This window comes from Strongylocentrotus purpuratus, unplaced genomic scaffold (genome assembly GCF_000002235.5).
Source record: "Strongylocentrotus purpuratus isolate Spur 01 unplaced genomic scaffold, Spur_5.0 spur5_scaffold_8, whole genome shotgun sequence".
In the NCBI taxonomy this organism is placed as follows: Eukaryota; Metazoa; Echinodermata; class Echinoidea; order Camarodonta; family Strongylocentrotidae; genus Strongylocentrotus; species Strongylocentrotus purpuratus.
This window is the reverse complement of record NW_022145614.1, coordinates 7,357,870-7,378,839: the sequence shown is the minus strand read 5'-3', so window position 1 is coordinate 7,378,839 and position 20,970 is coordinate 7,357,870. Positions and strand designations below refer to the sequence as shown.

Sequence of the window (20,970 nt, the reverse complement as noted above, 5' to 3'; positions counted from 1 at the left end):
TATATAGGATTTGAGAATGGAAGGGAGAGAGAGAGAGAGGAGAGAGGGAGAGAGGGGAGAGGAGGAGAGGGGAGAGAGAAGCAGAAAGGGAAAGAGAGAGAGAGAGAGAGAGAGAGAGAGAGAGAGAGAGAGAGAAAGAAGATGGGGGGGGGGGTGGTAAGGTCTGTAAGAAATTTACTTAAACTTTTACCCTTGTTTCTTTTTCATTATAATTGATATCTAGGCTTAAAGTGTTTTTTCTTGTCAACTTCATTCACTTTCCCTAAATTTATGTTCATATTTTCGCCACTCCTGCTTATTTTTCTTCACTTTTTTCTACTTCTCTTTTTCAATCAATGTAGACCTACATGTATAGAGCATGGATTATAAGGCTGTTCTCTTCCCTTACAATTTCCAAGTCACTACCTATTTCAGTTCTCTTCCCAATATCCGTCCATCTCTCTCTATCTTTCTCTCTCTGTATCTCTGTTTCTATATCACAATCTCTTTCTCTTTCTATCCCTCGCCTTATCTTTTTCTCCTCTCTGCTGCCTCTCTCTCTCACAGAGAGTCCAAAGGTTGGAATGGGATTGTTGAAACAGGCCTATAATTGCTACTCACTGTAGATATATCGCACAATAGCATTGACTACCTCCACAATGCATACAACCAGCGATATTTGTTTAATTGGGAGTTTGTGCTGGTAGTCTCTCCTCTCTCTCTCTCTCTCCCTTTTTCTCTTCTGTTGTTTCATGTACCTACCCTCTCAAGAGCAATCTTGCATCTCATCCCAGTGAGCTAGATCTTGGCCCTGTTTCATAAAACTTGTTTTCAATAACAAGTTACAATATCTGTTACAAGTTACTGAAATCGTGGCATTTGATTGGCTGAGAGCAAATTTGTCATAGAATTTTAACATTTGTGGTTGATAACAATTAAGTTTGATGAAACAGGATCCTGATTCTCTCTCTCCAAAAGCATACCATCTCCCATGCTTATCATCACATAGTATTAAGCTAAGGTTACAAAATGACCCAACTGTACATACTATACATGGGCTTGCCTTGTGATGGATACAAAGGGCACTTGATTAATGTGATTTGTGTCTCCATAATTTAGATTAAACTGGAATAAAGAATGTAATATCCAACATGTTGTTGCATGTTCGAGAATCCATGGTGATATTTTCATCCATGCTGGAGTATTCTGTAACTTTCCGATCAGATGGTTATGGGCTGATATGAGGACTTGATACAGGAGTGTAAAAGCGTCTCACCATCTGGCTTTCCAATACAGGCAATGTTTCCACCGACTGAGCAGGGAATTCAAGTTAAAGGGCAAGATTCATTTCAAGAGGCTCGTTGGTTGGGTTGCCCTGTCTGTCTGTACAGTATGTGAAATGAAACTGAGAGAGTGGCAATGAGCATGGTCTTACCAGGAAGTGGATAGATGGATGGATTTGAAGGGAAGTGCAAGAAAAGGATTGTAAAAACCCTAAAATTAAGATGGGTGTTTACAAGAAATATTGATGTGAACATTTTGAAATAGTACTTATTTGCAGAATCAGTCCTACATTGGGAGATGTTAGAATGTAACAGTGCTTGAGTGAGAGCTTAGAGAGAGCTTAGAAAGAGAAAGAGAGAGTGAGAGAGACAGAGAGACAGAGAGAGACAGAGAGAGGGAGTGGGGAGGCAGGTGGAAAAAAATGGAGATGGAGAAGAGGGAGAGGAAGAGGGGAGTGGAAATATGGGAGGAAAAGAGAGCTGCAATTGTAGAGAGAAGAGGTAAAACATTGATGAAGAAGATCACATTAACTGCCAGGAATTATAAACTGAGTGAAGATAGTCAAGTGAGGGAATAAAACACCAGGAGAGAAGGAAAAAGAGATTCTGGATAATTGTAGATGGAGAGGCAGGTGATGATGAGCAATGCTGTTGAATAGACGGCACCATATGTGAAGATTCTCATCCTTTCTGCTAGGTTGCCATGAGGATGATGACTCCTCTCTCTCTCTCCCTTAATGACAATTCAGTCTGTCTTCCAATATCTCTTCTCGGTCTGGTATCCCCCCCTCTCTCTCTCTCTCTCTCTCTCTCTCTCTATCTCTCATCTTGCGTCGTCAGCACCCTGCGAGACGGTTGCTAGCAACGCTCTGCTGCTTTGATGAAGTCTTTCTCCTTGACACGCTCTGGAGGATCCCGCAGTCCTTCAAGCAATATAGATTCTCCTCACCTCCTCTCCCGCATCATCTCTATGGTAACGGCTACCAGTGATGATGATGATGATGATGTTGCAGTCGATTGGGATGACTTGCTTTTGACGAAGAGCCTGTTATTAAAAAAATTTGCTGCATCCTCAAATATATCTTGTGACATTTGAGATGGAGTGCTGGGTATTGTGAGAGGACAGATGCTGGATCTGACGTACATGTAGGCAAAGATGCAGGGTTGATTAAAGCGAGACAATTGCACCTATCTATTCATAATTCACCGCCAGATGCTCATTTTCCCACTTGCATGATACATGCCCAATAGGACTTACATACATGTATGTACAACGCCGTGATGCTTTTTCTGCTATCGTATACCATCCTATGTCAGGTCCCACGTTAACTTTTTGGGGAGGCGGTCTGGACCTAGATTTGGGCACCCGTTTGTCCCTGGCGCCTTTTAGGGTCAAGCCCTACCTATCTCCAGGAGAATGTAATGCAATATTGACATGTTTCAGCATTTCAAAATGATAAACTTAAATTTAACTTGGATATATAAGTCAGAGAAGATAAGGATGAGAATTTCTGTTTGAAAATAACATAAAGGAGGAAATTGCAAAAAGCATCATTTTACAGATCATGAGCAACTACAGAAAAGTTGTGTCATTTAAAGTATCACAGTCCATGTATTCTAATGCAGCGTGCTTGTATGTTTAACCTAAAGATACCCTTTTATGTTAACATTCATCAGAAGATATTTTTGATTAGTCCTTCAGTCTGCATTTCATTTTCAGTAAAACAGAATATTAAATTGATAAAAGTTTGTGATGCCTTGTTTTATGACCGAATGACACTCTGAGCTTTGAGATAAGAGATTAATGCAATTTGATCTCTTTACTTGAGTTGTCAATTTGGCATTTGAACTTTGGACCTGTGTAGAAGACGTGGGTCACATGGCTGTGAGGTGATGTTTGCTCTGACTGGCTTGTTGGATCGGCGGCGATGAGATGCTGATAACACCATCTTTATTCAGATGACTCTGAGATATATATATATATATATATATGGTGGTCTGCATTTCATGGTGACATATTTTGGCAACAACTAAGAGTTTGAAACGAGTCCTTGCTCTTGGTAGATAAAAGTTTTCACAGAGTGAAAATATATGATGATGTCTGCCGGCATCTCCATTGTATACTGTCTACACCTAAAAAAACACTTTTGTTATTGACAATGTACAACACACGATCCTTTTGAATGGTCAAAATTGATTAAATTTTAAATGTAATTCAAAGGGTGATAACATTGAGAATTAAAAAAAAAAACTTTGAGCCTCCACCCCGATACCCTCAACAACCTCAGTCATGTACAATAATATCACAAATAATGACAAACAACTTAGTGTATGGTGCGGCACTCAGAGAACATTGAGAAAGTTGCACGCAAAGAATCAGGGACTGACCGCCATGTAAAGAAAGTGATAATTGTTTGTCCACATACCGATCTAACGCTCCTACTTCCTACAAAGCTCAGTTCTTTCCCTTTATCATTTCCTGATTTCCTACCACAGCAAGGTTTCTCTTTTCTGAAAACAAGTAAAACCATCTCCTCTGCTATTCAGATCTATATATAATGTCAATGCACATGTAATCTGATGTTACATTTGTGATGCAGTTCCTTTATACCGGTACTTACAATTTCCTTTTGGTACGCTTCATTGTGTAACGAGAAAACTTTCTTTTTTCCAAGTAGGAATACCCGACATTATTTACGTTTGATTAAAAACATCACCACTCGTACTGGAACAAGATGTCTTTCATATAACAATAGCAGTTTTGTTAATTTTCAGTTTAACAATACATTATGAACAGAATATTGTGAATATGAATGTATCTATGATCTGTACCAGAGCGGACTTTGTACTTTGATGATATTGGAAATGACAGTGAATCCATTATCATATAAAAAATGCTTTGCATCTATTTTGCATCCTGGTAGAAAATGGTAGATATGAATTATTTTACATTATCTTCACTCATGATGCATAGCCTTGCAGGCATCTGATTACAATGAGTTGGATTGTAGAGAAAAACAAACAAAGAAGCAATAAAAAACCAACCAACAAACAATAGCAACAACAGGAACAACTCAATCATAGCAGATTTTGTAAGTGTTATGATCTTTATACAGATAACAAATAAATTATTCATAGGAGAGGTGAAATTTTAGCCAACTCAGAAAATGAAGTACTAGAATTGAATAAAAGATTTACATAATATATCTTGTTCCCTCTTAATATGTAACAGTGACTAAGGGACCACTATGAGAGGAGTACTTTCCTGGCCAAGAAATAAAAGAAAAATAATAAAATATATGATTTAATGTTTCCCATATTTGGAGTTACACAAATTTAGTGATAGGCCTATATATTTGTAGTTCACATAACATGAGCATAAGTATGTTTCACATAATAATAATAATAATAATAATATTGGCATTTATATAGCGCTCTTACAGACATACACATCATGAACAAAATAATTAATTCCATCCAAATAATAAGATTGCCACAAAGAGGTTTTGACATTCTAAGCGACTTGACTTTTTCCATTAAATTGAATCTGACTTCTTCATTGTCAAACTTCAGCATTTTTCTTCAAGAAATAATTCTTCATTTCTTACGTTACATTCTCAAATTTCCTTATCTGGCTTAAAACTTCCATGGAAAAGAAATAACATATTTCGATGAGTATTGTTTCTTCTTGATACTTTAGTAATTGCCCCCCCCCCCTTTTTTTTTGCTGGGTTTTCTTTGTATGAATAAGTTTCAGATAAATGCTGATGTCTCGAGGGAATGTTTAAGGAGATGACTTCCCAGTCTGCTCAAACTGAGGAGAGAAAACATGTTTGTTAAATCTTCCCTTGGTTAGATGGCTATGAAGATTCTTTTGAGAGAGAAAAAGGTTGGGTTTCTTTTTTCTCTCTCTAGGAGTTTCCTGTTATTTGAATTAAAAGAATTGGTTCATGGCATTTATTACTTTCCCTTAGTAATTATGCCACCTACGAATTGATGGAGGGAGTTTAGGAGTTGATGGAGAGTTGGAGACTATCAATAAAGATGATCAGTGTTTTAGTTAGTTTGTCCAGTCAAGTCAAAAGTTTGGAAATGGTATTGATTTATGAATAAATTGAGTTTAGATGTTTTATCTGCATTCCTTTCACGTTCCTCTATTGATTAAAAAAATATGGATGGATGGATAAATTGACAATGTGAATGAATAAAAATAAAAAGGAAAGTACACAGGATTGAACTAAAACTATTATGAAAGATAAACAAAGAAAGGGGACAAAGGGGATAATTTTTTAAACGGGTCATTTATAGATCTAAACATATAGATAAAATCATCATATTAAACATGATCAATTACACATTGTTGTTGTTAATCACTAGCTGACATCAACATACACTAAACTCTGCTTCCTGTGCAGCAATGTAATAATTCATTCTGTACAAGTGAATTGATGGAGCTTGTCCGTACTATTTCAGCCCTTTGTTAGCTAACCCTTTTTTAGCAGCTCTCAATACTTTAACAATAGATTAACTTTATTTACGATGATGATTGATCAATTACCAAGAAATGGGACTATGTAGTTTGATCGATGAAAAGATGGTAAAACTGATGATTTACAGTTTCTAAAGAACAGAACAGAAAAAACGTGGACCCTACATGGTTTCCTGCCAGTTACAAGCAGATGGAGAGAAAGAAGCGAACTTTCAACGAACGATTTACTTCCTCCTCAAAAGTTTCCAAACCTAGTTTTTTTTTCTCCTCTTCTACAACTCTGGAGCACTGCTTATCTTTGAAACCCATCTGTAGTATTACATTGAATCAAGCACGTTTGCATCAGGGAGGAACACGAGAGTTCTCTGTAATGCAGACGACAAGCGTGTACCACGTAGCTTTGGTTGTATAAAGCAAGCTGCTGCTATGGGGTGATAACAAGCTCTCAGCATCCTAATCCTGCGTATGAATCATCGCCAGAGACCCTCTCAGTTATCGCTTCAATCACAGCACACAACTTTGAACAAAGTTTGAAGAGCGGAGCAGTGGTGATGAATTTGCGCGCTTGGAAATTGACTCTGGCTTAAGGAGCAAGAGATGAGTCGAGTCAAAGTCAAAGTTGATTTGTAGATTGATGGAATTTAGATGCTTGCTTTTGAAAAACTACCCTGCAAACAGCTATGACTGTACATTTGTCGAAATTATGCTGGTTTTGGATGTGTTTTACCCCAAATCTAGTTGTTAGCTTTTAAAGATATTGAGACAAAGTTATTAGAACTTATGTTATCATAATTTGGATGGATGTGTGATCAATATGTTTAGAATGATTGCATGTTTCAGACTATGTATGGAATTTTGCAAAGTTTGAAACTTCGCCTTTATGGCAGTAACCTCTATTTTACTCCTAGGTAAGATTGTACAGTATATAATAAACCTGATTTGAAGACTAAACAATTCATGTGAGAGATTAGTGGGACTCGATACCTAAAATATGAACATAAAACATTCTGCAGTTGCTAGTTTGGGAGCTTACTCTTTTGTTTGAAGGAAATGATAAAACGAAAAAGAAATAAAATAGAATAGAATGAAATGATGAAAAGATGATTGAAAGGAATTTAGAAAGGAGAGAATTAATTAAGATGGGAAAAAAGAAAGGGTATATTAAAACAGAATAAAAAGGGGTGGATAGAAAATGGACATTTAGTGCTTTGAAAGTTTGTGTTGAAGACAATGAGGAATAGATGAGTGGGCCTCTTGGCTACGTTACTTAGACAGACCCCAGCCATATATTAGAAGACAGCATGGACTGGTTTATCATGAAGCATTAGAGCCCGGCTTGGGATGGATGCAGCCCTAACAGGATGTACCAATTTACCCATGCCAATCTCTACATCCTCCCTGTTAGCGACTCTCTGCACTGCCCTCGCTTGGGTTCGACTGGCATAACAACCTCCAGGAGCTAGCCCAGTCACATGATGTCGTCTCTGTCTCTCATGGCTCTCAGAGCAGGATGCAGTCATTTGAGGGAAAGGGGCGCAGCCGGTTAGCTAGCCATCAGTGGATGGCAGCCATCTTGCCTCTCGAATGAGTCTCAATTACATTGTCTAGCATCTTTGCAATCTCTTTGTCTTTGTCTTCTCTTCGTTTTCTGAGATCCCAACTGTTTGCTTCCTTTGAGCTCATCTTTTAGACCTCGTACTTTCTTGTCTTGTTTTGTTAATGGAGCGTTATAAAAAAAGTGTCCTTCATATAGTCAAATACATGCATTTTTACTGAAATATAAAGGAAATTAAAAGAAAATGTGGTAAATTTGATACTTTTTTTTATTACCCTCCCCAAAAGATAGATAATGCACAGATGGGGATAAAAACATATTATCTCCGCATGCTTTTCATCTTGAGAAAATTTCTTTACTTTGTTGAAGCTTATTGCTTATTTTGTTTGTCCATATTTTAAATATACGAGACTCCCATCACTAATTCAATTTGGTGACATTGATTAGAACTGACAAATCTGTCATTTTTCAATCTAAGATGTCATTTTATTGGGAAAATGTATTATGCATTCAGAACAATAGCTGTATTTATGGAAACAGATAAAACAAAGTCATCCATTAAAGGGAAGGGAAAGATGAATTTAATTCAATTCTGTTTATGGAAAATTTTCCAGTGTGACGTCATAACTTTTTACACTTTGCCAGTTTGTTACACATTTCAACAGCTACTATAATAAATCTTCTTTCTTCAATGGAGGAGGCTTGTGAGAAAACCCTATTTAGCATACAGGGTATCTTAAATCTGCATAGAAACAATTCGAGAACACTGCCAAGTTTTGCCCCTCAACCAAGGCCAATTTTGAGCTAATTTTAGGGAATCCTTTGATTTCTTGGCTTATGATGCTGTGTAAGGAGATGGAGAAATATGATGGAATATTTATGGAGGAAACCCTTCTATAAGGTTCCACATTGATAGGAATAATTACATTAATACTATCAATATTGCCATTCCATTTTTTTAATATGATTTTTGTCTTGAAAGAACTGACATAGAGATATTCTGAATATTCTGAAACTTACAACAATCAGCGTTATTCACATTACGTTTCGTAAATTTTAATTATACCCCAAAGTTTACTTTAATCCTTACACTTAATCATTATACTTGAGTTTATTATCATGATCCCAATAATTGACGCTCTTAAAGCAAACTTTTTATAAATCTGCATTTTAATAACTCTTTTATTTGCTCAATGATGTGTGACAAAGAAAAGTGAATTGATTTCGCTTTTAGCACTGCTTGATCAATTCCATTTGATAAGTTTTGTATGGTAAATGAAATGTCCACAGTAGGTTGAGAGGGCAATACAGTTATGATTCTCCCTGTGGTTGCATCATTGCAGCTATTTGTGTACAGTGGAGATGAACATGAAACTAATGAGAGAAGAAGGTGATACCCCAACAGTATCAGTAATAGGCCTACATGTTCTCTAATTTCAGCCATTTTGTTATCTCCAGTCTAAGGTTGAACTTTTCCTCCTTTCCCCCTCAAACTATCGACTAGAACGATAGAAATTGACCCACATCCTGCGAGTGTTACAAATCCAGGGTGTGTTAGTAATGTAATATTCATCTTCAGCAGACTGCTTTAGCACTCCTCGTCTTACTCCCTCCCTGCTTGCTCGTCGTCGTTGGGAAACAAAATAGTGCACATAGTCCTGTGGTCGTCATGGAAACCGTGGGGGTTTATGAGTTGAGGCATTGGGGAGTAAAGATTTACTTCTAATCTTGCAAAGTCCTTGAGGTTTTTTAGTACCCCTTTTTCCCCCCCTGTTTGAGTGAATGTGGCTGTATAGATGAAGTGATGCTGGCTGAATGAATCAGGACTGAAACAGCTTAAATAAAACTCAAAGTGTTTGCTGGCATTTTGGGCTATGTTTGAAGAATCGATGAGGTCGTTCAAGTTTCAGAGAGTAAATACGATGCACGATCATAACAAATCATGAGAGTGCAGCTATAAAACTGAAGCAGAGAAGTGACAACTTGGTTGTAAACTTGGTTGTAATGGGATACACACACAAGTATACAGGGAAAAAAAAATCATGACGCATCATTCGCATCAAGAACTACGTGTACACCACATACCGTGTGGTGTTATATGATACTCAGTTTTGAATATCAGCCCTTTCCCCCATCATAACTGTCATTTTATCGATGCTGTAAAACCCTAAAACATGATCTCTGGCTTTAGTACATGTAGTTCATTTATTTTGGTCCATGATACATGTACATGCTCTATATTTATGTGAACTGATGAATAAACAACGTTATGAACATTGGCACATTACCAAATTATGCCTTTTTTCATGAAATATATTTAAAAAGAATTAGTTTCCTTAATTTATGTCTGTATTTATATTCAATCATTCTTACTCTTTCGTTGATGTCGTGTATGGTCAGCATGGCAAATGTCTTTTTTATCCAGATGCTGCATTTTAGATAATTAATTTTTAAAAAGGACAATTTTTTCTGTTCTTTAAATGTACATGTATAGCAATTGAGACTTGTCTTTTAATGGCTAATATGAATATATCAATCATAGGTCTTATGTTAGGAATAATCAATTGAATTAAAGATGTTTTCTCTTTAAAATTTCATGATTAATTTGGAGAGCAAATATTAACGAAAGGTATTCTACTTTTTTGTCATCTTTGCAGAACTCCATGAAGAGAAGGCGTCCTTTTGAATGTCCAGAGTCCTTGACATGTCAGGTGTGCAACATTGACTTCGTAAACGCCCATGAGCTGACTCTCCATGTCCGTACCCACAACGCCGCTAGCTCTCACTCCTGCACCATGTGTGGTAAGAAGCTGAGTTCTACCAGTTCCTTGGACCGCCACATGTTGATCCATTCTGGAGAGCGTCCCTTTACATGTCCTCTGTGCGCCATGTCCTTCACCACCAACGGCAACATGCATCGTCACCTCCGCACCCATGAGAAAGGAGGCGAGCTTCCTCCTCCGGATTACGTGGTGAAGCACGACTATGCCAAGCCTCGTAAGCGTGTTCCCTCGAGACGGCTCATCGAGAACCTGGACATGGAGGGTGGGTCTCCGCAGAGAGACGGTCAACCAGCTAAAAAGAGAGCGCATCATGGTGAGAAGAAGTCTTCAGAGAAGAAGCTGATGGTGGAAAGGAAAAGGCCTCTGAACCTGAGTATGAAGGTCGTGAAAAGCTCTGACGAAGCAATCTCGGATGAACCCATGGACCTGTCCTCGGGGGAAACACACACTCATGTGAGCGAAAGCATCGATGAGGAGAAGAAAATAGAGGAGGAACTGTCGTGCCCAATATGTGGTAAGACATTCTTATGTCGGAATGGACTCCAGACACATGTAGAGCAACACCCTAACAAAGTACTGGAATGCATGATTTGTAATGCGACGTTCCGCAACCAGAAGGGTCTACGTATGCATGTCCACATGGCTCATCGAAGAAGCAAAGCCCCATCCCCTATCACAACGGGAGAGAAAGAATTCTCAAGTATGGCGGAGTTGGGTTTTGCTGAATTCTCTTCTCCAAAGTTTGCCCTCATTGCTCAGTTGTGGTGCGAGAAGAATTCACCCAGAACAACCGACATGGACAGTATATATGCCTGTAAAGACTGCAACAAATCTTTCCCCTGCCAAAGTGCCTTAAACCTTCATCATGAAAAATCACATTCCATAATTGGGGATGAAGAGATGTATGCTGACAGTGAGAATATTGAGCTTTCAAACGAAGACGTTTCACGCGATGAATTCCTTGCTGCTTTGAATCTGAAACCAATATCCCCTCCTCAGTCACCTCAGAAAGTACCTCAAACTTCACCCAATAAGTCACCACAGAAATCCAAAGACAATGACAAAGCAGAGAGCAGCCGCCCTGCACCTATCCTGAATAGTATGCTGAGCAGACCCTCTCTTGCATCTCCAGAGAAAGCAAAGAGCTCTTTGCTTCAACAGCATCTTCAAGCTTCACCTCTACTAGCTATGAAGCACTTCTCCAACCCCCTAGGTGCACAGGTCCATATTGCACAGACCAAGTCAACACCTATGAAGCACTCCCCAGTCAAGGGTGTAACAGCTGGAAGTGTCCCACAAATCAAGTCAGAAATGGACGTTGCTGAAGGATCAGAGAGTAGAATCGAGAGTGCCGTTGAACCAAAATCTGGTGATGTAGCCATGGAAATGCACACGCCTCGTGAGTTTGCCAATCAGAATAATTCAACGGCAGAAGTTCCTGAGAATCAAGCTGGGGACATAACAGCAGCTGAAGCTGAAGGAGACTTTGTTGCATCACTGGAGGAAATCGAAGAGGAACCTTGTGATTTATCAAATGCCAACAAGAAGAAAGGCACCCATACCTGCAAATACTGCAAGAAAGTCTTCCCCTTCTCTAGCACCTTGAAGGTCCATACACGCAGCCACATGGGTCTGATGCCTTACAAATGTATGCTGTGTGATTATGCGAGTGCAGACAAGAGCACCCTTGTAAGACACATGCGCACTCATAGTGGAGAACGCCCATATTCATGCAAGGTCTGTGATTTTGCATTCACCACCAAAGCCAACTGTGAGCGTCACGTTCGGAAGCGACATAACAAGAATACCAAAGAAGAAGCCGAGGAGGTGATTCTTCACAACCCAAGTCCCAAGCATGACGATGAAGGCAAGTACAGCTCCCCATGCACAGTCTGCAAGATATGTGATAGAGATTTCAAGTTCTTCAGAGACCTCCAGAACCATCTGCGTGTTCATGAGAAGACACCGCAGAAGCCCTTCACATGCACCAAGTGTCAGGTAGGCTTCAGTAGCCTCAGCAACTGTGCCCGCCACATCATGAGGCGACATGAAGAAGTGAAAGCAGATGAAGTGGAGACCTACATCACTGTGTTCCAGCATGAGGATGAAAAGAATGCCCCCATCATCAAAGTTCCAAAATTTATAAAGAGTGAGTCAAGAAGTGTTACCCCTGTGTTAGACACTGAAGGAGAGCAGGTAGAGCCACTAGATTTTAGCCTGAAGAAAAGCCCTGAGAATGGCAGCACCGTTGCAAGGGTTGGACAGCGCAGAACCTCAATATTTACAGAAGACACCCCTATCGACCTGTCCATGCCTAAATCAGCTCTTCCACTGAACTTCTCTGTCAAGCCTGCAAATTCACTCGGCCTGCATCGTTTCAAGGAAGTCTATCATAAGTTCTACGATGAAGGTTCCGATGCATTAATGTGCCCACACTGCCCTTTGCATTTCAAACGTGGTAGTCATCTAAAGTCACATATCAGAAGCCATACCAATGAGAGACCTTATCGCTGTCACCTCTGTCAAGCGGCCTTCACCATGAAAGCAAACCTAGAAGCTCATATTGTACGTCGCCACAACAACTCTGATGAGTGTGAATCCCAACAATCCTTCATCCCAAAGAGTGCCACACCTATGCAGTTCAAACTCATGGCCAAGTCCTCATCAGGTCATCGTTTCACATCAAGAGCATCAAAGACTGCTGTCCCCCTCATCTCACCCAACACTCCAGTTGGTGCATCTCAACAGATCAAACTTGGTCCTTCTCCACATAACAGTGTTGGGTCAGACTCCAGTGGAGAGCTTGCCAGTGTCAGCAAGATGTTGGCAGCTACCGACTCTAATCAGTTCAAGCTCTTCTTGTCACCACCAGAATCTCGATCACCGCTCACAGTTTCAGAAATTTTCCGTGAAACAGATGATGACTACAGAGATGAAGAGAGCCAGGAAATGTTTACCAATGTCAAGGAACCGCCAGAAGTAAGACTCGACCGCATTCAAAATGGCAATGTTTTTTATCAAGATAATGTGAGTGACACGATGGATCTAAGTATGTCAGTCAAGGTAGAGGAACCAGAGCTGGATCAATCATTTGCAGATGATGAACTAGGTGGACCGCTCCAGATTGTGGAAGATGAGAAAGCAACAGATGACAGTGAGAAGGATATCAAGGAAGACAAAAAGGAAAGAAGGGGAACAAAGTTTGAGAGCAAACAGTGCTGTCCCTACTGTGGCCGGCGCTTCCCATGGATCAGTTCTCTCCGAAGGCACATCCTCACCCATACTGGACTAAAGCCTTACCAATGCCCTCAGTGTGGTGCCAACTTCTCAACTAAATCAAACTGTGAGAGACACATAGTAAGGCGTCATGGTGGTGCAAGACCTGGTAGTCTTGGAGGCTCAGTGCCTGGTGGACAAGATCATCCCTTCATGTGTCCAGAATGCAAAGGGTTTAAGTGTACCACAAGAACCCAGCTGCAAGGTCACTATGAACAGAACCATCCACAAATTGACTTTGCAGGCATCTACCCGGAGGCCAAGAAAGTTGCTTCCACTTCGGTTGATATCGTGAATCAACAACTGGATGCTAAACTTGCTTCAGAAGCTCCCTTGTGTTTGACAGTGGACAACAGTAATGGTGAAAAGAGCAATGATGAAGACACCACACAGTCTGAAGACATTCCAGCAGATTTGTCAACTACCCATTCCAAGTCACAGAAGAAGTCTAAAGGTGTTCCTCTTAAAGTGAAAATGTTTACTGGCAAGGGAGTTGTCAAGGTTGGTGCAGTGAACGAAAAATCTACTAATATTTTAGGGGAAGACGAAGGTGCCACTACCAATCAAGGATCAATGGTTGAAGATGAAGCTAGAGATTCTCTTGCTGAGGAGGTCTCACAAGGGTTGGGAGAAGAGGAAGGGGAAGATGTAGACGAGGTTTTAGAAGAAGAAGGAATGGAAGGCATCCAGCATTCTGGTGATGATGTAGATGAAACTGAGCCTCAACTCGCTGCAGCTGCTGGACTGAGCTCTTCCAATTCAAGGCCTCGCTCTAAGGGAAAGAAAAACCGAGCTCGATTTGAATGCACTCAATGCTGCAAGCGTTTTAAGACTGCTGCAACGCTCGAGAAGCATGAGAAAGTACATGAAGTTGAACACCCTTTCCACTGCACTGATTGCAAGGCAACTTTCACCACTAAGTTCAACTGTCATCGCCATATGATGAAGTTGCACAAGAAGAGCAGAGAAGAAATGGCTAATTGGTCATTGAAAGAGGACGGCTCTGGAAGTATCAAGAACAGTGTTATGAATGGAGACAATGGGCAACAAGTTTCAGAAGGTAATCATCAAGCCAAACAAGAACTAGATGATATGTCCCATATTTCTCTTAATCTTGGAGACAGTGTCAGTGCCCTAGGAGAGTCCAACAAGGGCAGCAGAAATGGTACTCCTGTCCCATTCCGTCTGGGTCAGAAGGGTAAGAAACGTCCCAGCATGGCTCAACTTGTGAAGATGACCAAGTCTCCAAAGCTTGATGAGGCCCTGAGGACTGGTGCAGTACAAGATCTACAGGGCAGCACTGACAAACTGATGGCAGTTGAGAACTGGTTGAACTCTGACCTGGACCTGCAGAACGGTCAGATGAATGGCTATGGCACAGACGATGAGATCAACTATGACGGAGCCATTCCCATCCTGAACCCAGAGTCGCCCACATCTACGCAAGAAAGCCAACGCAACTCTGCAACCTCTGCTAATCCTAGTGGCTCCAGGAAACCCACCCAGCAGCAGGGGCTGTACGTGTCCAGTTTCTTAGAAGACGAAGACTCTTTGGTGGCCCAGGATGTCGCCAACCCCTCTGATGTCTTCTCTGGTGGACAAGGTGAGGAAAAGAACGACATCATCTCAAATCTCTTAGGAATCCAAGACTCTTCCGTTCTTGATCAGATGCTTGAATCCGCTGACTCAGCTGCTAGACTTCTAGGAGTATCAAATGGATAGATAGCATTATAAACATATCATCTGTACATATCCTTGTGTGATTTACATTCCATCACTAAACTATCTTGATTGTCTTGAAAATGTCTTGAAAATTTCATGAAAGAATAAGAAAATGTCACCTTTCTATCTTTAGAATTCATGATAATGTATACGTGCCTCTTTGATATCGATCTTTCAATTTAGTATCTCTTCCATTTTCTACAATTTTTGACATTTCTGAATCTTTTTTCCAGTTTCACATTCCTTTGTATTTTCCTATTTTCTCGAACTTCCACTTCAGTATTTTCATCTTGCATGTCTTGTGCCTTTTCAAAAATAATTCTGCCTTGCCGGAATCCATATACCTCTGCAATAATTAGACTTCATTAATTGAAATATATATGTGTTGGTTTTATGATGTCATAATTTGTGCCTGTATGTGTAAAGTCTTGAAATACAGGGATATTTAAAGGTGAAGTTCAATTTCCTGGCAAAAAGTAAGTCTTGGTATTCCCATGTCGTGACTACCGTGTTGAAGTGGGACCCGATATGCTGGTATAGATACAACTATTCTATTTGTGTGTGGAATATATGGTTCTCTTTTCTGAAACATATTGATGTAAGTCTATTTCTGGTTGTTTATACTTGTGATCTTCAAATATTAAAAGAAGAAAAGACATCAAACTTACTTTCTAAACAGTCTAGTTAAAATTCTGAACACTAATTTGCATATTCTGTTTTTGTACTTTTATGTAAATGAAATGTATTTCCAAGTGGGATTCGTTTTTCATTTAACAGTTAGAATTTTTATCAACTGGAATGAAATATCATGTATAAGATGAAATTGACTACTAGTGTTGAAAGGATTGTTCTATAATCATTTAAATGTGTTATGTTATGAGTTCTTTTCTTCTGAAAACTTGAAAAGTTGTTATCCTTGATTCTGATTGTTGTTTAATATGTTCATGCTGTATCACATACAATATGTATATGTATTTGTTGTTATTTCTCCATTACTGGCACATTTATCAATATCAAAATCAAGAAATGTGGTATACCACAGGGCTTGAATTGTTTGAATTCGAATTGCTGCAATATTTTATTGGAAATTATATGTCCATAAATGATTTTTTCTTTTAAATAGTTAACCTGACTAAGACTTGATAACGGTGCATTTATTTCATACACATTGTTTTAACCTCCTTGCATATAGGTAGTCATACAGTTGTATATTCAGTGGAGGGACATGAAAGAATTGATATGTTGAGATTAATTCACAGAATATATCTCTCGGGGAGAGAAAAAAAAAGGGTTGTAAATATTTATGTGTTTTAGACTGGGCACAAGCAATGTATGAAGATACTGTACTACTGAGACAGGTGTGTAATAATGTTTATATCATACTTGAAAATGACTAAGGCTTTTACCTGGTGAATGTAAAATATTAAAATGATTATGGAAAGTATTGATTCATTAAGAGTTATGTGACTCTCTGTTTTAAAGGAAACTATCAAAATTATTGAGTTGAATTTTTTCTTTTCACATTTGAAATGGTAAAAAAAGACGTTTGCATATGTTTGTTGATAAGTTTAGGTTTGCGATATTATTACAAAGCACATTGATTGTGTTAAGACTGATTAATTTAAATCATTTATAAAATAAAAATGGATCTTTAACATATGTCATTGATTGGCAGAAATCTTTATGAAAAAATAGAAACTGATCAGAATGTATTAAATTGGGATTTCATATTTGTTTATTGAATTTATAAAAGATAATTTTATGATTTATGAAAGGTTGTGGCAATTGTAACTATTTTTTTTTCTTTTTCTGAAAATATATGTACATTTTTGTTATTTCTGTAATCTTCATGAAATAGGAAATATTAAGATCTCCTTGCTTCTGGCCCTCTTTTATATCTGTAATTGCTGCAAAATTTTAAAATAGAAACCATATCCTTCTTTTTCTGTAATGTTATCTGGGTTGGAAGTATGTAGATATTCATATGGCCATAGCATATCATTTTAAGCTTTTAAACACTAAGTAAAAAGACTTGTCATATTTTGATAATTCATGACATGTACATTGTCAGGCATCATGTGGGTGAAATGAAACAAATGCATTACAACATTAGTTTGATTTTTTGGGATCAAAATTTTGCTTTATATCTGCTTTATGAGGATTCCTAATGCTTTGTCAACCTGTTGAGGGTGTTACATAAGTATACTCCGGCCGTCATCTATGGGAAGTGTGTGTTATCGCGAAATCAAATAATCCTCAACCTGTTAAAGAAAAGGTCTGAAAAATATGTCAAAAATCATGAAGACTAGCAAATATAATGTCATTTAGTTATGAATGATTTGATATGTTCATTCATTAGAAAAAGGTGAATTTTCAACCTGGATCGAGTACCCTTCAAAATCTGACCACAAATCTTATTTTATATAATGTTGGTCAAGCTGATGCTTTAGTTTGGTCAAGAAGGTAAATTCTCTTTAGCCACTCGTGCCTTGATCTATGTATTGTTGACTTGAAATGAATAGCCCCTGTCGTCTATAATGTCCACTTTCTTGATGTGTCATCAAAAAAACAATCTTCCATAAATTGTCTTCCTCACATTTTTTGATGTGGTAGTTATGGTACAAAATAGGAGAGTGTTCATGTCTTCCGAGATTATGAGAAGTTAAGTAGACTGTGAAATAAATTATTACGGGATTATGCGGGTTGTATTTTATAGATTATATATATATGTTCAGATTTGTTGGTGTAGTAATGATCGATAATAAATGTTTTATGATCATGGAGAAATGTTTGTGGCTGTTTTTATTGGGGGGGGGGGGGTATTTTGAGCTCTAAGCCATGTTTAGATCCCGTTAAAAGTCGTCCCAGCTAAACTTGGCCTGTATAATGAATGGCAAGAAGCACCTTTTTTGGGGGGGGGAGGGGTTAAAGCATAGATGCCAGCAACAATGAAAAGAGAGGAAGAGAGAGAGAGAGAAAAACGGAGATAGTTTGAAAGACTGATATGAGGAAAAATATAAGTATGGGTGAAGGAGGTAAGAAACGAGAGAGAGAGTGGAGGAGAGAAAGAAGGTGCATAACGTAAAGGGAAGAGGAGAAAAGAATAAATAATAGATATTGTGGAAAATGGACTGAGAGAAAGTGTGAAGTAGAAATGGTATAATAATAATTGATTCTTATTGAGCGCTATTACAGACGAACGTATCGCAGCGCTGTTACAATGGAAAAGAAACGTACAAATGGTAAACACTACCAATCTGTTGTGAAAATTAGAAGTATGAGCAAATTGTGGGCTGCCTGCAACAGGGATGTGAGAGCTACTTCTTGTCAATGGCATTAACGACCTTCTTGCGGAGAGTCAAAAGAATGATTCGAGTTCAGGGGGGTGCTTCACAAAGATCCTAAGTCAAACTTGACTCTAAGTTGGACGTCAAAATTATGGAGGGCCATTCGTAGCCAAAGAATAAAATATATTCAAAAGCAAAAGCAAGACTTTTCGTAAATTCCACATCAAGAACATGAAATTTTGTTGACAATAGAAAATATGAATGATTTGAATTACCATTTTCATAGATGCTAACGGCTTTCCATAATTAAAGTCCAACTTGGGATCTTTGTGAACCCCCCCCCCCCCCCCCCCCCCGAGTGAGATATCTGTGAAAGCACTAGTATTTACATGTATTCATTGCATTTTCAAGCTAAATAATTTTTTTCATTCACCTCTTTTGTGTTTCTTACTCCCCCCCCCCCCTCTCTCTCTCTCCTCTGACTCCATCTCTGTCTCCTCCATTTCCTCTTTCCCTCCCTATCCATTGGCATTGCACTAAATCTTGGTTTTCAGGTCCATTTCTACTTCTGCATTTTCTTTTCTGTGAATTTATCACACTGATAGACTTCACCCTTGCCTTGTTTTGTCTTTCAATATTTACTAAAAATTCAGAGAATTCTGTCATAACGGGCACTTTAAAATATTCTAATGGAAAAGGTTTCTCAGTGACAAGATAAGCAAAAAACGGTCACTGGATAAAGTAGTTGTCAAAACTGATAATTGAAGATGTAGAGGCAGGTATGACAACTTATTTTTTTTCCTATTCTTTTAGAGCCAATTAGGTATATAAAACAATTTTACTTTCAGCACACCAAGCGATCACAACTTCGCAATTTAAAAATATTTTCAGAAAAGATTTATATGCAATTCAACTATGAGTAGTGACAAATGTAAAATAGTACCTGTTATACACAAATCTTGGAATACATGTAATAATGCAAATTCACACAATCTAAAACTACTAAATCATCTGCAGTAATATGTCAACATTTACATTATACTCAATTCGTGCATTTAATCACTTATAAACATATCCATTCTTCTGAGGTTAAAGGCAAATAATGTATTTTAGTGCCATTCACATACCTCAGTTTATACACTTTTCTCATCTTTTACTTTTATATAATTTTATCACTGGCATTTTCATTCTTATTTCAGCAAATCTCACAACATTTCATCATGCCCCCATCTGCTGAGCGCTAGAAGGAAGTTAACTTAATTGTATACTTTTACAAAGAGTTAACACCCTTCTGGCTTTCAGCAGACGAAATCTTTGACAAACATGTAATACCAAAATTGATGACAATGCCCTGGAAAGCTGTATGTGAAAGTGTCCCACCCAGAAAATTAAGTACTGAAATGAACATTATATCTTGCTATTTATTCACTGAAGGTGGCACCAAGCATTCCTTTAACTACCAGAGTACTGAGAAAACAATTGGGCCTAAAAAAAAAATGTATTGCCCTTTAGGTGCCAAAACATGGATCGGTCGGTCAGAAATTTTTAAAAACTTTTTTTTTACTCCCTCTTTTGGCTGATATTTTTCATTTTGAATGCTTTAATACCTTTTTTTCCTAAAAATTGATTTTAAAAAAAAGCTGACCGCAGACTTCAAGATTTTTGGGTCGGTCGCAAAGGGCAATACAACATCTTTTTTTTTTAGGCCTTCGGCAAAATTTGCCTGGGCTTAAAAAGAAAAACTTCTTTCTCAACAATTGCAAGAAAGGATTTACAATTATTAAATACAGGAAGCGCTATCCTTTATGCCATCAATGAAGATCAATTTTAAATAAACTTTGGTAACAATTAATGATGATGTTAAACATCAAATTTAGACAAAATAAATACAATTAAAGACCAACAGTATGTCATGGCAGTGTATGCCATACATCGAATCATTGCAGCAAAATGCATTTGAAATCTCATTAGTGAAACCAACTACATATAATCACAAAGTTCATGATTTGGCATAAATGTATGGGCAAAGGGGAGTGGTCTCGTGCACAGCATAAAATAGTTTTCATCATCAATCCATCATAGAAATAAGTTAATAATATTTATATCTGTATTCTTTTGTACAAATACACCTCTATGTAGTTTCAATATTACCATTTTGGCTTTCGGGTTTTCAAAATGAATGAAAAACACTTGCACTGTACACTAATGGCAGTAATCTTCATGAATTTGGCATACCATTCAGAGAGTCCATTAAAAACAATTCTTCCAATTTAATTTTATGAGCTTCTCTCTTTTAATCATATCACCATCAGCTTCACGTATTTTACTCTATGGAATTTACTATTACATGTATACCAATCTTTCTCTTCATATCACATCCTATATTTCTTTCTCTGTTAGGTACTACTAATGATGTCCCTTGCTTGCTTTTATTTTGATCAGGGAAAAAAAAACTTTAAAAATTTGGGGGGCTACTTTTCAAGCTTGCTTGCATGAAAATCACACTCTTTAATTTGTTTTGCATTAAACTCTATGTAATTTTTTTTTGGGCTCTTTTATGACTTTCGTTTTGGGCATTTTGGGGGCTAATTTATTT

General features: G+C 38.1%; 1 protein-coding gene across 2 annotated transcripts in view; it reads left to right on the top strand.

Moving 5' to 3' along the window:
- Positions 1 to 17,870, top strand: part of LOC578691 (ras-responsive element-binding protein 1) — a 47,414-nt gene extending 29,544 nt beyond the window's left edge. For both annotated transcript variants that reach the window (XM_778846.5, XM_030975275.1), the window contains exon 3: positions 9,964 to 17,870. In XM_778846.5, coding sequence (XP_783939.4) covers positions 9,964 to 15,087 — 5,124 coding nt within the window. In that variant the 3' untranslated portion in view covers positions 15,088 to 17,870. The remainder of the gene's footprint in view (positions 1 to 9,963) is intronic.
- The last annotated feature ends 3,100 nt before the right edge of the window (positions 17,871 to 20,970 follow it).